General features: G+C 35.1%; 1 protein-coding gene across 6 annotated transcripts in view; it reads left to right on the forward strand.

The window, feature by feature from the left end:
- Window positions 1-19,126, forward strand: part of LOC148107847 (uncharacterized) — a 638,616-nt gene that overhangs the window by 376,250 nt on the left and 243,240 nt on the right. For all 6 annotated transcript variants that reach the window (XM_087855366.1, XM_087855368.1, XM_087855367.1 and 3 more), the window contains one exon: window positions 17,518-17,586. In XM_087855366.1, coding sequence (XP_087711492.1) covers window positions 17,518-17,555 — 38 coding nt within the window. In that variant the 3' untranslated portion in view covers window positions 17,556-17,586. The remainder of the gene's footprint in view (window positions 1-17,517; window positions 17,587-19,126) is intronic.

The raw sequence follows: 19,126 nt of genomic DNA on the forward strand, positions 1-19,126 counted from the left end.
TAGAGAGAGGAGTCAGGCAAAGCCTTTGAAGGGCTTTTCACTTCATTTTGGACATTTCATCAATGTAGACTATGGAATATCACTGACCCTGCTCCTGGGCTACTTTGAAAAGAGAGGATACAGGGGATGAGGACAAAGGAAGACCATAAAAGTTAGTGGTTAATAACATGAGATATTGTGTTAGGCCTACATGGATTTGATTTCTAATTCTGCCATTTACCACTCAACCGTAGGGCAATTCACTTAGGCTCCCTAAATCTCAGTTTCTCCATGTGTAAAACTGGCATAAGAATACCTGTTCAATTGTTATTAATGTAAAGATAAAGTAGCATATACAATGTGATTAGAGTAATGCCTAGCATATAGTAAGAGCACAAAAATGCTAGTTTATAGTGATAATGATTATCCATGTGTATTGTCATCAGATAGAATCCATTTTAGGAAATAGAGGTAGAGAACTGGATTAGAAAACATGACAGTAGCTACTACTGTTATTCACCCATAAGTACAACCACAATAGTTAATTGTTCCATATTTCCATGTATAAATTTCCCGTCTGTAACTTATAAATCCGTTTATATTACATGTGTAAGTTCTGCATTTGGTTCAAAAGTGAAACAAAACAAAATTAGATAGACACTCAACACAGATTTCTACGTACCTGTATAAAGTAGGCTGCTTACTCCAAATCAGGACAACTGAATCTCAGTTCAGAGTTCTTCAAGTTTCAATTGGCATCTTCTTATTGAGTCTTTCTTATTTCATCAGGTTTCATCATCTACGATAATAGTTGCATTGATAAGAGTATAGAAGTAATATATAATTTAATGATAAATAGCTGTATCACAGCTATATCTTCTTACCTTGATCCAAAGTTTCATTCTTAAAGTTGGATTCATGTTTTTGTTAACATGTCTGTTTCTCATCTCTTCCATTTTTGTAATTAGTACCATTCTTGTTTTAAAATGTTTTATTATTATATTATGTTAGTCACCATACAGTACATCCCTGGTTTCTGATGTAAAGTCCGATGATTCATTAGTTGCGTATAACACCCAGTGCACCATGCAATACGTGCCCTCCTTACTACCCATCACCAGCCTATCCCATTCCCCCACCCCCCTCCCCTCTGAGTCCCTCAGTTTGTTTCTCAGAGTCCATAGTCTCTCATGGTTCATTCCCTCTTCTGATTACCCCCCCTTTCTTTATCCCTTTCTTTTACATTTTTTCTGTGATAGACTCTGCTATCTCCTGGTCTCAACAGTCATTGTGGGATTTTGGCCAGCATAGTGCAGAGCACATACTCTTTTATTGTTGTTAACTGTTAGAGATTGCTTAAACATTCCTGCAAATTCCCCAAAGACCAGGCACTCTATGGGACAGAGAAATTAATGTAACATAATTGAGTACAGTATCTATCTCACTAAGAATAGAAGTTATTTAGATCTTTTACTGTATGTAGTAAAAAAAAAAGTCTGTTAAGTATTTTGTATGCATTTACTGAATTTTAAAATACATTTTATTGCAAAGATTTATACCTCTGTGTGCTTTATTTCATATTTGTGAAAAACAAACATAAATACAACCTTAAAATATTTTTTCCCAGAGGACTTGGCCATAGCAATCACAAAATGTAAAAGATTTCAATTTATCTAATGTTTATAAATTTTACTGACCATTCCAATCTGTTTTCTTCCCCTGAAAAATGAAGCTACTTAAATGATTCATTGTAGTAGTTTTCCGTTTTAACAAATTGCCACAAATTATGTAGTTTAAAACAGAAATGTATTCTTTCTAGTTCTGGAGACTAGAAATCTGAAATGAAGATACCAGCAGGGCCATGGTCCCTCTGAAGTTTCTAGGAATGAATCCCTCCTTGCCTCTGTCTTTATATGGTCTTTATCCATCTGTGTTTGTCTGTATCTGTGTGACTCTCTTATTCCTTACATAGGAATATGAATACTAGTCATTGGATTTAGGATTCACCCTAATCCAGTATGACCTCATTTTACCTTATTACATCTGAAGACCCAATTCCCAAATAAAGTCACATTCACAGGGAATAGAGAATTATATATATCTTTCTGGGAGACACAATTCATCCCACAATACTCATATAACATTTCATACCTGAATTATAGCACTTAAGTTATAATTACTAGTTTAGGAGGTATTTATTCTTTTTTCCTTTTCCCACCATCTCCTACCCAGCCCTCAACAACAAGCTTCATTTCTTAACGTTTTATATATGTCTTTGCAGTTAGCATGTTGCTGAACACATTACCTCAATTCCATTTATAATGTGAGAGTTATGAAAGAAAGAAGAGTCGTTCTACACCAGTGATTTGTAAAACTTGCTGGTCATCAGCAATGTTTTGCAGCCTTTGAATAAAATTTGCGAGTTTCCCCACTAGAAATTCTGATTCACTGAATAATTGTGGGATCCAGGAATCTATATTATAGACAATTTGCTGAGATAATTCTACCTTTCTGTCCAGTATGGAAAATACCCTAGGCTTTGTGATTATAGAAAAATGATAGAGGAACCATGCAGGGGACCTGTCATCCATTTCTCATGCCAATGCACACTGTTTTACCATAGCAAATAATTATCTTAAAGTCATTTCTTCATTGGTAAAATGAGTGATGAGCACGTCTAAATTTCTGATTCTCCTGTTCAAAGTCACTGTTCTTGAAAATGTGTGGATGTGGCTGGAGGATTTCTGCTTTTGGTTTTTGTAAAGAAGGTAGCATGTTTGAAATGATTTAAGTATCTTCTTGGCCTAGTTATTCTGAAAATGTAAGAAAAGCATCAAGGGTGGTTATATATTCTTTTTAATTTTTAAAAAATATTTTTATTTATGTATTTGAGGGAGAGTGAAAGGGGGAATACAGAGAGAGATGAAGAGGTAGACTCACCTCTGAGTGGAGAGTCCGATGCGGGGCTCAATCCCAGGACCCACAGATCATTACCTTAGCCGAAGGCAGGTGCTGACTGAGCCATCCATGCACCCCAATGGTAGTTATCTTTGAATGAGTGCTGGAAGATGGTTTATTTCCACTACTTTCCTCTATATTTCACATTTGTATAATGAGCACGTATTATCTTTATAATGGAAAGCTATTAATACGTATTCTAGTTTTAACACACAAAGATTAGATTGCAAGAAGAGAAATGTCAGAAATCAAGTGCTACTTAAAAAAAAAATTAAAAACCGAAGGAAAAAAATTCAAGAGGCCCATAGAATCAAAAGAAATGCATGTACAGTTCAAAATAGGGGAACAAAATTAATATAAAGTGGGAGGTATTAGGCTTTCAATGTCAATATTGTTGGCCTTTCTTTTGATTTTTATATCATGTGTAAGATCTTTGATTTAAATTTTTACTAGAAAATGGTGTTTTCTCTTAAAAAGCTTTTAAGATGAAGTTTGTTAAAAATTAGAATATTTTGAATTTGCCCAATCCATAGAAAATGGATAAAATAATGAAACTGTCATACTGGGGGAGACATTGTCAGCAGCAGTGTCAGAAGGTGGGTGTTCTCAGATGAAGACACAGATATAAGATAGAACTGCTTACACCTTATTCTTTTAAGACTAACAAATAGAAAATATCTGTTCATAAAGTATATACCTCTCTATTTTTACACGCATATTCATAAACTGACAGTTGGAAATCTTGCAATAAGAATTTAGCTTTTCTGTTTCTGTTTCAAAATTCAAAATTTGAAATTTCTTCCTTAGAGGAAATCAAACCCAGGAGAAAGGACACTAGGCAATAGGTTGACAAGAAAGCCAATTTGACATTTGACAGTTTTATTATTTCCTTTTATTTTGTAAGAGGCTTTGTCTTGAGAGGAAAAGTCAAAATGAACAATTTCAAAATGAATGGGAGAATTTGTGAATTCATAGATGGTGCTTCAGTAGTCAGACCATTCATACAGAAACGATTTGAGGGCATAACTTTGTATGGGGAAAAACAGATTATTTAGGTGATGTGAATAATTGAAGTCATGCTTTAAATTTTGGGGTAACAATAATTCTGTTAAAAGAAAATCTTCATTACAAACTTAAGTTGATTCAAATATTGGAAAAGTTACTTAACTCATTATGTTATCCTCTTAGTCCTTGATTTATATCTCAAATCAGAATTCCTCATTATTCCTCATATTCCTCATCACCAGGAAGTGATGTAGGACGACTTAGAAATAGAACTTTCTTGTAAAGGTACATATAAGGCTTCTAGGTCATGCTTGGATATATGACCACTTCAGAAGGCTAGTATGCACAACCTATTTTCTAAGAATTTCTAGACTACTTTTCTGGGTTGCCTAGCAACAAGAAATCTTCAGCATTCAACGGTTGTCTTTCCCTGGTGAAATGTCAGTCCCCTTATGAATAAGTCCTAAGTGATGTCCTTCAAATTAGGGATAATTTTCACTCAGGGAGTGAAGTAGCTTCTACAAAAGTAGACTCAACTCACATGAAAATTCGGAGACAAAATTACCGATGGACACAACAGACCAAGGGAAGACCTGGAGACCACTAAAGCAGCATCGTAATGAGCCAGGAAAAGGATATTGATATTTGGAGCCCTTGTAGGTTTAGAAATCTCAATACTGAAGAATTGTTTATTCATGTTGTAGGGTGCTTATCTCATTGGCAGCAAAGCTAGAGAAGTTTCTATAGCATAGCCTGAGTAGATTATTTCTTTCTCTTTAGCGACCTTAACACTGATATTATAATCTCTTATAGCAGAAAATCTGCTTTTATGGTTTTTACACATCCAATCCACTATCAGACTCTGTTGATTTTCTATTTATCCTTGCCCTCATCATCATTAATACTACAGTCTGTGTAATAAGACTTCTTTTAGACTTCCAGAATAACTTTCTGACCAGTCTGCCTATATACAAACTTTCTTTCACTAATTTATTCTTCAGACTACACATGTTTTCAAAGTGCAAATTTAATTACATCAGTCCTCTATCTCCACTTAAAACTTTTAAAATTTTTTCATTACTCTTAGGATAAGTGTAAATGTTATCTTTCACCAAGGTCCCTTGTTTTCCCAGTTCTGAGGAGCTTCCTTACCCACTTCTTTTCAACTTCAGGATATCTCAATGCTTTTCTCTTCACCCAAAATACTCTGAGTAATATGTAATTTTTCTTTCACAGCATTTACCACATCCGAAATTTTGCGTCGATTCATATGATTTTATTAGTGTCGTTGTCCCTTACTAGACTGGAAGTTCCATAAAAATGGAAATCAAGTCTATTTTTAATCATCATGGACTCTCCAGTTTCTAGTGCATGTAGTCTAATACTTCATAGGTACTCAATAAATATTTTGTTGAATGTATAAAAAGATAAATATAGTATATCCTTTATCTTTTCAAAGGAAGTCTGGAGTGAGCACTATAATCTGCAATATCTTAACATGTCCATAAGGTAATTTTTTAACATTCTGGCTCAATGTATTTCTTTTTAACAAAAAGAATTAAAGATAGAGTTGCTGTTCACCTGAAGTGCTTCTAGCACACGAAAATATGAAAACACTTATATCTCCTCAATATCCCAAAGAATACACATTTTTTCATGTTTCCCATCTGTCACACAGGTAATATTAAAAGTCCTCAATGAAATACCATGCAGCCTTGAAAAGAAACACTCTATTTAAAAGCTATCCATATAGATACCTCCGTAAGTCCATTTTTATTAAGAGCTAAACCTGATTTATTTTAAGAAAAGTATATAGGGTTGCTATCATGAATAAATCATTTATTCATTTTAGCTCATAGAACTTTTAGAGAAATTTTTTGGGGTGTGGGGGTGGGAAATCAATGATCCAAAGCCAACATAATCAGTGTGGGATAGGACACTAATTAAATTTCTAAAATTACCTTCTCTGTTAATATTTAGAAATTCTCCTTTGAGTTAGGTGGCATTACGTAAAATGAGGCAAATGAAGTGCTAAACCAAAGACCCAAATTAGCAGCAGGCTTTACTGGTATTTGGAACTTGTAAATTAAAAATCACAAACATTAATTGCATCTTTGTAGTATATAAATTAATAATTATGATTTCATCTTCATGTTTAATCATATCATACTAAAATCATTTTATGATTCACTTATTTTAAGAGCTATTGGGTTTTCTTATGAATCAAAATTATATTCATAAAGTATCAGCTTAAAATATAATTATCTCTGGAGCTATACTTTAGCATTTATTCCACAACTGCAAGAAAATAAGTGTATCCACAAACTCCCCAAATGTAGCACATGTTTACTGTCAATACATTAATTAATTAAAGGCCATCATAGAATTTGCAAATGCACAATTTCCTTTACGTATGCTTAAAGATCTCTTCTTTGGTGATTAGCAGCAAATTTTGGAGCAACTTGAGTTCAACATCAGCATAATGTCCGCATAATTGGGTTCTAGTGAGAGTTCTCCTCCTGGCTTGCAGATGGCTACCTTCTAGTTGTGGGCTCAAATGGCCTTTCCTAGGTGCATGCATATGGAGAAAAAGAACACACTCTCTCTCGTCCTGTTCTTATAAAGTCATGAATCCTATCAAATTTAGACCCCACCCTTATGACTTTATTTAACCTTAATTTCATCCTAAAGCCTTATCTCCAAATATAGTCAGATTAGAGGTGGGGTCTTCAACATATGAATTTTGGGAATATACAATTCAGCTCATACAATATAGTTTAAAACTTGTAATAAGTCTGTTACATCCCAAGTTTTTACAAGATAAAGTTTTTCTGCCATAGTTAATGGACTGCCTGCTTGGAGCAATATTCTATACAAAACAAGGACATTTAAAGAACATAAAATGTATCTCTCCAAAATCAGTTGTTAAAGAGATTTGATCTGTAGTTTCAGTATGATGCACTCAATCATTTTTCGCCATCTTTGCAGGTTAACACAGTTGGTGAAGATATGATTCACACAGGACAAGTTTCCTGTCTTGCTGTGTTCCTATAAAGATCTGACTCAAGTGTGAGGATCCAATTTAAAACAAGCTCCTTGCTTGGATCAAGATTGAAAAGGGAGAGGAGGTGGTGGCAGTTTTTGAGCTTTCTTCAGTACAAATGACTTTTATGAAATAAGTCATACCTTCTTTGAAGAGAGCTGAATCTAAGTTTGATTTCATAGGAGCTTAAAAATATAGATGTAAATTGTTAATAAAGTAATGAAACCCTGGGGTTCCTGGGTGGCTCAGTTGGTTAAGTGTCTGATATCTTGATTTCAGCTCAGGTCATGATCTCAGGGTTGTGGGAGAGAGCTCTGTGTTGGGCTCTGTGTGGAGTCTGCTTGTCCCTCTCCCTCTGCTCTTTCCCCTGCACTCACTCACTCTCTCTCTCTAATAAATAAGTAAATAAGTCAATAAGTCAATAAAATCTTTAAAAAAAATAATGAAGCCCTGATGTAGGGAGAGGTTTACGGTATATGTTGTTGTATACCGTTGGTTTCTTCTAGGGAAGCATAACCAGTACTTTACATTTCTTCAACCTACCACACTTGAAAGCCAAAGAGAGTTGATTTTGGTTTTCCTAAAATGTTTAATGATAATATTTGAATAGAAAATATAAAATTAGAATCCTCAAAGAAATAGATTATTAGCTATCTCAAGAAAGGTTGTGTACTCAGTCTTCAAGATTATATATTCTTAGCTTATTGTTATGATTTTTATTATCAGCACTCAGAAAAATGCAGGACAACATAGTCTGATATCCTAAGCCTGTTCCTCCAGCTGAGCATACAACATAAGGTGCATATGAAAACGTTTTAATTTATGCTGTGTGGACTATCCGCTCAAAAATGTTTTTGCTTAAAACAGCAGTCAGTTGCTCTACTTAGATGTGGTCTGAAATACATATTCTTGATGAAGTTCTGAACTGTCCTACTAGAAATGCTGAGTGTTTTCTTCCCCTATCCCTTCTTGAGGAAACTCCCTGCCCCAAATCCTGGAAATCAATTGGGTGATCTCTCCTAGCTACAGAGAGAATGTGAATTAGTTAACTGGGGACGTGGTGCTGTGGTCATGATTGACCATATTCAAGAATACACGAAAACTGGCCAATAGAGATAAAGAGAATTGGAAGGAAAACAGATCAGCAAGAAACAGAAGTAGGAAATAAATCTGAGCGAGAGAAACAAATTTCCATTAGTGAATTTTCAGGCCCCTCACTCAGTCCCTATGATGTCAAGCTCCTTTCATTTCTTGGTAATGAATGAAAGAATATGCATTTGGCTATTATACACCTACGAGAACATCTGTTTATTTTTTAACTTATTTTTGTGGTTCTGTTATTCGCCACCAACCATAACTGAAGAGCTACCAAAAACATGACTCTGTCTTCTGCCCTCCAAGTTCATTTCTTCTTCCCACAGAGTTTTGTGGGAGTGAAGTAAACAAGGCCAATATAGCAATTCTGCCTTTCAATGATGGAAGACCCTATTAGTATGATAGCTGTCCCTACTCCTGACCTTGTCACTGAGGATTCTGCCTGTGGCCTTTCTCCTGAAGGACCTGCGGCAAAAGCCAAGTTATGGTACCAAGGCCAATTTTAGGCTTTGGAAACTTGCCTTGTCATTTTTGTCTGTTTCTAGCCCTGGAGTCCGTTATCCTCTGAAACCTAAGGCAGATATTTAACAAGAATACGTAAGAGCTCTTAAACGTAAAGCTATTTTTATTAACTTCCCAAGTTCTGTATTAAATCACATGCAGATTCATACCAGAAATGAATCATTGAGATTTATACCATTATCGTATCTTTGATATTTGTTATTGATGCCAATTGGCAATATTATTAGCCCTACTGTATCATTAGTCTTTAAGGCAAATAAATTATAGGACTAAAATTGCTACACTTTGTGTAATCTAACTTTATGTCACTATATTTGCTTTTTGATCTTCAAAGATGCTGATTTCCTAAACATCATTCCTCAAACATCTATTATCCCCACTGCTTCCTCTGTTTTGGCTGTCAGGCCATGGGATGCTGATGAAAGAAAATGCACAAAAGTTGTGACAATTATAGATTCATTCTATGGAGTTTCATCGTGATCATGCCTGTCATCACATCAGCCCTTTTATCCACCTCTCAAATGTCACAAAGCTATTCTCTCACTTATTATTCTCTTCTCTTTGATACATCCAACCATCCTCCATTTTTCTGCCCTCATTCTTGTGAAAATATTACTGCTTATGTTACAAACTGAATTTTGCTAAAAAAAAAAAACAAAACTCAAATTCCTTGATCTTCAGCTTATTATACTCTCAAGTTTCTGTTCAGGTTCTTTGGATATTAGTCCACTCCTGTGTGAGCAGCTTGGGGGTAGTCATCACGATTTATTCACCCTTGTATCTTTGATGCCCAACTAATTTTCTTTAAAGACTATTTCCAAACATACTCTAGTATATCCATTATTAAAACATCAAAAAACACCTCCCTTGACCCTATTACTTATAACTGCTTTTTAATTTTTCTAGTTAGCACCAAAATCTTGACAAAAGAGAATTCTCCATTGCTTCCACTTCCTATCTATTCACTCATTTTAACTACGAGAAATAAGATTCTTCTTTCTTCCAACCCCATGAACTCTTGAAAATACTATCAAAAGATTATAGGGGACAAACTGAGCATTGCTAGAAGGGGGAGGGAGGAAAGGCGGGGGGTAACTGGGTGATGGGCATTAAGGAGGGTGCGTGAGGTAATGAGCACTGGGTGTTATATGCAACTGATGAATCCCTGAACTCTACTTCTGAAACTAATACTCTTATGTTAATTAATTGACTTTAAATAAAATAAAATATTACAGGTGACCTTTATGTCCCTATAGCCAGTAACTGTACCTTTGCTCTTATGTTCCTTGGATGCCCTCAGATATTTGATATGTGAGAACACTTTCTTCTTCAATCTTCTATCTGAACCTTTGCTGTTTTATAGCTTATTCATAGTTTCATTTCTGATCTCTATGCAGATAATTCCCAAAGGACATCTTCAGCCCTTGTCTTCTGCCTGCATTCTCCTTGTGTTTATTCTCAACCAGCGATAGTGTAGATTGAACTGCATTGTGGATAACATGTAAATTCAGTGCTTACCAAATGAACTCAATCTCGCTCCCCAAACTGTCTGTCCTTTCTAGATAAAATTGTGTATAGCAGCTCTCAGATTTCTAAGTCCCTGAACTCAAATCATAGAGTTTCCTTTCACTCTTCTCTTTCTCTTCCATACACAGCATCTAATATGTCACTATGTCTTTTGATTCTTCTTTTGAAAAATCTGTTTTTTTTTTTCCTTCTTGTTCACTCAAGTGAAGAGCCCAGGCTTCCAACACCCAGACTTAGATAATGTCACACTATTTTTTCTTGTCTCTTCCACTGTTTTTTTAATCGTTGCATCATCACCATATCACTAATATTAAATGAAACTTTCAATCTGTCACTCCCACAGTTGACTTGTCTATGATATTAAGTCCATACATTCTGGCTTAGATTAATATTCTGGTAAGCTTACCTCACTTTACCTAGTTAGTATTTTCTCTTTAAACGCTAACTTTTAAACACAGTCCCTTATAAATTTGCATTCTCACATTTCCTGTCTGAACTTTTCAAATCTATACTAACTTCTTTTCCTGATTTCTAGCTTTTGCTCCTTCATTTTCCCTGTGTAATCCTACATTTCCTGTACTATGGTACATATCTCATTAAATTTCAATTTCCTGTTTACTCACCTGTCTTACCAGACCCATAGTGCATGAGGACTTTGTTATTATGTTTCCTGCTATATACTCACTACTTAGCTTTCTGTCATTTAGTGAGTGCTCAGCATGTATTGAAAAATAAATATCCTAGTTGTGAATCACCTACAGGATCTAGTCAACTGAGTGCCACCTGCAATGCCCTCTATTCATCCTGGCTGTTTAATTAATATACAAACTTTCCTTCTGTATCATTGAATCTTGATCATTGAATCTTAATCATTGAATTATATCTGTTATTGATATCACTTCATAAGGTAGATTTATACTAAACACACCCATGTTTATATTTGCTTTTTATTTCTTTTCAAAATGTCTGTAATACCACATCTGCATAACCAAATTGCCAAAAATAACTTTAGTAATATTTAGTTTATTAAGCATTACCTTTAATAGTTTCATATGAAATAGATGTATTATAGTAGACAGCAACATTTCCCATTTAATTCTGCATCCTTGCCCTTGTTAAAGAAGTGGCAAAGATATTTCAAAATTGTTCCTGTCTACATTTTATAGTCTTATGTTAGTTGTCCTAGCATACTATTCCAGAATTATATTGTTAATTTATGATTTTTAAGCTTGGAAATGAGTGAGGCTTTTGTTAAATGAATTCAGATTGAACAAGGAAATTTGTTTTATTATTTTTATTACTATTATTATTAATATTACTAAGACTTTCCAGACTTTCCAAATAAGTTATTAGCTTAGATATATTATTGGGATAATTTGTGCTCCTTAAATACATTTTATACAATTTACAACAGTTAAAGAAGACAACCCAGCCCTTCTGTGTTGAAATTATAGCCCAAAGAAATTTGCTTATCCGTTAATACATTCATGAGTATAATACTGAGAAAAGCAGAAGAAACCATGAAAAGCTGTGATCTGATATTGTGCGAGTTTAAAAGTTTATGTCTTGTTTACTTTGTGTACTTCTAAATTACTAAGGACAATCAACAAATATCTTAAAATTAAAATGACTGTTCTTTATGACAGAAAATCTTGGATATAATACTATATTCATAAAATTACATAGTTCTCTATAAAACAGGCGGTTGATTCTTTAAGAACCTTTAAGCATGTAATCTTATGCTTATGACTTTTAAAATTTTACTTAATCTTTGGTTTTGTTGGCTTTTGGGGGTGCTTGACAAGTTTTCTTTTCAGAAATTCTCTAAACAAATAGTTTCATGGATAGAAGTGTGGGGAAAATGTGACTTATGCATCAGCCGCAGGTTAAAATAACAGAAGAAATAATACCTCGTAGCATTTTGAATGGGAAACTGGTACTGAAAGTCTCTTTTCTGCCTGAGGCCTTCTCTTCTGTCCCTGCCACCCACTTCTGACCTATGAGTCACTGACTATTCCAACTTCATTTAAAATCTTTATTAAATTAGTTTGAATCCCAAGCCTTCTAAGAGAAATTGTGTTGGATTTTATATCTTTAAAATAAAAAGTCATAGGGGCGCCTGGGTAGTGCAGTCGTTAAGCATCTGCCTTTGGCTCAGGGCATAATCCCGGCGTTGCGGGATCAAGTCCCACATCGGGCTCCTCCACTGGGAGCCTGCTTCTTCCTCTCCCACTCCCCTTCTGTGTTCCCTCTCTCTCTGGCTGTCTGTCACATAAATAAAATCTTAAAAAAAAATTAAAAAAATAATCATAGTGAAGATAGCAGAATTCTTGCCATGTTTGTATATTTGGAAATTTTGGTATACATATATTTGTGTGTGTATGCAAGTGTGTGTGTGTGTGTGTGGACACACACATGTGCACGCTCATATAACTGCAACTGATTTGACATCCTCCCCTATTATTCCTTTACTCTAATGATGTCATGCTCTATTGCTTCTTTGAGATGGAATAACACTAATAATGATTAAAATTTATTGAGTGTTTATTATTTAAAAGTGCTATGCTAATTACTTTGTCACACTCACTAAAAAACGTCATCCATTCAGTGGTAAACTTAGTGTAGTTGCTTGTGTGTATCTTATTCATTACTAATAATGCCTATTATATAATGGGCACTCAATAAACTTGAGTGAAAAACTGAATCCCACTATATCCTTATAAAATAGACATAATTGTTTCATTATGCAAATGAAAAATTATGAGATTTTGAGAGGTTGAGAACTCTCAAAGTTCACCCTTACTCCAAACTCCATGGGTTTAATTACATTTTAATTAGATGGAAATATTCACTAGAGGCAAACTTTGGACAGGATTCTCCGTTTGATTTACTAATTTCATTGTGGGAAAAAATTTTTACTAACACATAATTCTTCTCTTGTTATGAAACAGTAACCCACTGAAACGTTTTCCTTAAGTATAAGCATCCACAGTGCTTTGCAACTGTTCCAGATAAACTGTGTTAATAAATGGTTTAAAAGGTTGTGGTTTCTTGGTATTATTTTAAACATATTTGTTGTTTTAGGTTATTTTCATTTAGTTATGGAGGGACATATGACTAGATATATTTAATAAACTTAAGTGTGTATGTATATGTATATATATATATGTATACATATATATATATATATATACATATAAATATATATAATTTAGTTTTAGAGTATTTTGGAATTATCTCGAATAAAGCTATATGGAAAGTGTCTTCTCTTGCCTTTGACATGAATGAATAGAAGGTAAATGCCAATAAAGTCATTTTTTTTTTTTTTTGCCCCTTTAAAAACATGAAGGATGAGGGGCACCTGGGTGGCTCAGTAGGTTAAGTGACTGCTTTTGGCTAGGGTCATGATTCCAGGATCCTAGGGTCCTGGGATTGAGCCCCACATCAGGCTCCCTGCTCAGCAGGGGGCCTGATTCTCTTCCTCTGCTGCTCCCCCTGCCTGCGCTCTCCTGCTCTCTCTCTGTCAAATAAATAAATAAAATCTTTAAAAAAAAAATATGAAGAATGAAATGCTTACGAATTCAGATACATTGTTTTCTGGAATTCTCTGGGAAATCATGCCTTCTATAATCAACAGTGGAAATATATTGTGGTACATTCTTTGGATTCTCTAAAATATCATTCTACTCTCCTTATTTTGGGGGGTGTTGAAAACCTTATCAGGAAGATGAATTTCCATTAAAAAGAAAAAGTTCTGGAGCTTCAGAGAAGGGAAACTGTATATGCAAAGGCTTGTGTGGCAAAGCAGAGCTCCCAGCTGTAGAAAAACGGGGGAGGGAGGAAGGAGGCAAAAGACAAACTGGGAGACCTGTGAGAAATCTGCCTTTAGGCACCACAAACTGAGTGAGTGAGACACAGGAGAGAGAAGGTGGAAGAAAGGGGCATGGTCCTCTTCCAAGGGGCATATATACTGCAGGAATTTGGAGAGACAGGTTGGAAATATTTACGTGAAGACTGTTCTGGGGTGTATAGATTTGGGAGTTATCATATAAATCACAATCAAAGGAGCAAGAATTCATGAACTCACACTGGATGAGTGTGTAGAGCAATAAGATAAGGAAAAAGAGATCCCTGAGAAACGCTTATAATAACATCTGTTGTGGTTTAGATAGAAGTCTAATTCCTACTTCAAAAAGAAATGAGCCCACAACTTGTGGTTCTCCAGAAAATGGCTCAATCTTCTAAATTATTTAAGAAATGATTTTTATTTTAAAAATAATAGATTATCATTTTGGAAAATTTGGAAAATGAGGAAAAGTAAAACAAAAAACCCAGAATCTTACCAGTCGAGTTAAGGGATTTTAAACTGTTGACAGGTTTATTACTAATACTTTAATTTGTGCATGCCTATTTGTAGGGACTCTGGACTTGGCCATATGATCTGTTTTAGCTAATGAAACAGTGGGAAATATGATGCAAATGGAGTCATGAAAAATGCTTGTATTGTGGGGTTTGCTCACTTCCTGCTCTTTGGCTCTCTGAGACCACCCTATGAAAAAGCCCAGACTGTCATGCTGGATGATGAGGCAGAGATGAGTCATCTTGGCTGAGACCTCCTAAATCAACCAGACTTTCAACTTGAGTGAGGCTATCCAAAGTCATCTAGACATAGTTAAAGTTGCCCAGACCAGAAGAATATCCATCCAACCCCATAGTCACAAGAAAAAGCAACATATGTTTATTTCTTTAAGCATCTGTTTTGGAGTGATTTGTTACAGAGCAAGAGTCAACTGGTATGATTGCTATTAAAAGAATTAGCAAATAAAGGATATTTTACCTGTATTTAGAAGGCTTGGGTTTATCTTATCTGCAACTGGCTATGTGGCCTTGGATAATTAACTTCACCTCTTTGAACTTCAATTTCTTTATCTGTAGAATATTTCTCCAGATGAAATGTAATAATAAATATGAAATTATAAGTTCTGAAACATTAGCAATTATTGCTTTTGCTTTTATGGTATTAAAGCATAACTTTTGTTCTAAGCCAACTTTCCTACTATCAATTTAATATGATAAGAATCTTATGTGGTTTGTATTGTTATGATATCCATTGCAATGTAGCAAAACATGACCTGGAGTCCTGTGGGCTGAAACATCATTATATTAATAAGAATAAATATAAAAGCTCATATTGATGGGATTTGTAACTGATATGCTTTGTGTTTTGTGCACTTTAACTCATAGAAAGTTCCCAACCACTGTATGAAATACATACTGTTAATTGTCACCACTTTTCATGTGAGGAAACTGCCAGGATTTAGCCTATAATGCAGGTTTATTCTGAATTCAGAACCTGGGTTCTGAACCACTGGGTTGCTGTGTACCAGAAATAGAATCCCAAGTTTCAAAGAAACAACCAACTGAGGAAGCCCTTGAATAATTCTCAGATCACTTGAGGCATTAATCTGGCAACACTCTATTCACTTAGGCCTCTTTGCAGAGTGGTTCCACACTCTCAGAACTCCTCTACAGAGAGTGCCTGGGACAATTAGGATGCTTGATCTATTGTCTGTAACTTAGAATCTGTGACAAATGCAAAGTACTCCCAACTCACCTCCAATTAAGCAACACATCTTCTTTTGGAAAATATATATATATTTTTTTCTGCATGGGTTTATCATTTCTTCTTAAGCCCTCTTTTCTCTCCATTTTATGTCAGGTGGTTTGTACCACTGTTAAAATTTAAACTTCAAAAATTTCTGATTTCTGATTCCTATCAGGCTTACTTTCTTTTTTAACATAAAATTCTCCTTTGAAACTGACCTTTGTCCAGACACTTACTGTAAGGTCAGGTACTACTGACTCACTTGATAGGAGGTCAAAAAATATAAATATGACACCAGCCTAATGAGTTATCTGAGCTTGTGGTAAATAAACTAAACTTTTACAGATTTTTCTCCTTGCCAAAATAAATACTTTTGATTTTAATGATTTCAGTTAAAGCTAAAATAGGACAACATATAACTCATGATAATCCAGAGCCAGAAGAAAGCAAAACCACTTGCGCTTCCAGAACCATGAGAGACTATGGACTCTGGGAAACAAACTGAGGGCTTCAGAGGGGAGGGGGGTGGGGGAATGGGATAGACTGGTGATGGGTAGTAAGGAGGGCACGTATTGCATGGTGCACTGGGTGTTATACGCAACTAATGAATCATGGAACTTTATATCAAAAACTAGGGATGTACTGTATGGTGGCTAACATAATATAACAAAATATTTTTTTTAAAAAAGAAGCTTATTTCTATTACATTTTTCTCTTTTTGCACCATTGACTCCCTCCAAGTCAGTCCAGGGGCAAAATTACTAAGACCATTCAAAAGTTTAAATAGTTTGAAATGACTTTTTCTTAAGGTTCAGTTGTGGTGTTACATCTGTCATAGGTACTGAAGAATACCTCAATTCTTGTTTCATAAATTACCTACAGGTTAGTATTAGTAGCAAAAGGTACTTTTCCTCCCTAAAGTCCAGCCTTTAAAATAATGCATCATTGCTGGCTCTTCCCTGTGACAGATGTTACCAGATGTAATGTAAGTGGGAACGTCACAATAAAGTACTTTTTGAAAATCTGATAACCGATATTTGGATGCATTTCAGGCTTACATTTTTAAAAATAAACTGTAGTTAAAAGAAGTTCTGACTTTGATCTATTGCCTTAGTACACATCTTTTCATAAGCAAGCAAAATCTGCCATAATATTTAGTAAAAAAAAAGCAAAAAACAAAAAACCTCACAAACCTTGCATATTATCATCCACAAGTTAGCAAATTTTATTTTTCTTGAGTGACTCTGAGTAGCTTAGATTTTCCAATCATTTTATTCTTTTGTTTCATGTCTTACTACTCCTAACACTTGTCTATCGCTATTTAAGCCTTTGTCCCACATCATTTTGTATTGAATTCTCTGTTTTGCTAGCTTTCTTGTCTTCCGTTGTTTGAATTCCTCAAAGGTGGAGACTGTAACTGGCTCTCTGCCACCAGTGCCCAATTGCGGGATTTATATATGGTGGGTCTTAAAAAATACGTTGAATAAATGCATCGTTTGATGATGTGTCTGACTCGCCCTTTCTCTTCATGTTTTTCTATTGCTTTCCTTCAACCTTTCTTTCTTCTCACTCTTCAGTTTTTAAATATGCCTGGGATCATTACATGTCTGAGGCCCAATCTTTGGTTCTCATGTAAAGGGCCTAATGCTTCTGACCACAAGGTTCCCTGAAGATTCATTACTACTTGCTCAAATCCTTGCACAACAGCTTAATTACTGCTTCCTTCTTCTCCAGCTAGTACTTCCAGATCTTTAAATAGGTCTTTCCCTTATTTTTCTACCAGGTTCCAAAACACAGATGAGATGGAAGAACCAAAGCTGAAGTTAAGCAATCTGATGACCATCCCAGCAGAGTAAGTTCCTTGTTTCCTGTCACTTTACTGGAGCAAAATTTATGGTCCACAGGTAGTTTCTCGATCATGGGATTAACTCTTGGCCTTGAGCCCAAGGAACAATCAACAGTGTAAATGTGCATCAGCTGTTAGCTATGCATTGCCTTACATGTCAGAAGTCTTTTTATTTGCTCTGTATGTCCAGCTGCTGGTCTGCCACTCGGCAGGCTCACACCAACATGGTGTTAACCAATTTGCTTCCCCCTCATCTGGTTCTGGAAATTGATCCATGCATATCTGATTCATTACTTCAAACAAACCTCTGATCAAGGGGCTTGAGAACTGCAGGTGGCCATTTCAGCTGGAGGAAACAAAAGACCTTTTGGAGATGGTTTCTTTAGAATTAAACAATCCAGTTTAAAAGTACTTGCATCTGATTTCTTGCATTTAGCAAGTGTTAATTCATATTTTATTGTGATTAGATTTACCTCACCAGGTAAGGACTAAATGCATTTTTGGCATCGTGCTAAATATATTATTATTTACTTTACAAAATAACCCTATGAAGAAAAGAGACATACAGTTCCCATGTTATAGATGAGAAAGAGACTTTGTAAAGTAAAGCCACTTGCTGGTGGTCACACAGTTATTAAGTCATAGAACCGAGAAAAGGACCGATTTTATTTGGTGCTGAAGTCTGTATTTCTTTAACCCTATGCTAATGTGTCTCTGGGGACTAAGAAAAGTGGTTTGTACATGGGGCATTTTGGAAAGAGTTCCAGATTTGCAACTGAAAATTGCATTTTAGTTCATACTTAGTTGCCTAATTTCACCTAGAACCAGTCACTTAACCTCCCTGGAATTCTGCTATAACACACCATTTGGAGCTTTTTTATGAAAAGAAATCTGAATGCAATTCAGTTTTATTTTTTAAGAACTCTAGTTACGAGAAGTTCCGGTTGGCTTGATTTGACTACATTTGTATGTTTTTATTGAGTAGAAATGGAATCAGAGTTGTTGTTAACCTAACACATGGAATTATTTTGCAATCTGACAGCAGCAGTGTACTTCACTCTCATTTTTACTTTTGGATCCTCATTTTCCCAGTAAACATCCTATTGAAGATCCTGAATCGGTCACTATATACCTCAAATATGATGTTATCTTTTATACCTCTGAGTTTTTGCATAAACTCTTCCTTACTCTAGGCAAATCACTTAAAACAGTGTTAACAGTGTTGTAACAAAGTAAGAGTTAATAATATGTTACTATTAATATTATTTTATTCCTGGAAAACTGCTCTTCAACTTTCAAGAGCCAGTTAATATACTGTTTTATCTGTGACTCTATGTATTAGTAAGAAATTCTATTGCATGTCACAGAAAGCCCAACTCTAACTTAATGCAATAAACAAAAAAATACATAAATAGTAGAGGGACTTTGTTGATTCATATAACTGAAATATTCAAATCCATCAGTATTTTGGGGGCTCGGACAATCTCTCTTTGTCTGTTAGTTCTGCTCTTCCTCATTTGCTTTATTCCCTTGGTCTCCTGAGGTG

The sequence above is a fragment of the Ursus americanus genome, chromosome 24, assembly GCF_024610735.1.
Source record: "Ursus americanus isolate L20-20 chromosome 24, mUrsAme1.1.p, whole genome shotgun sequence".
NCBI classification, from domain to species: Eukaryota; Metazoa; Chordata; class Mammalia; order Carnivora; family Ursidae; genus Ursus; species Ursus americanus.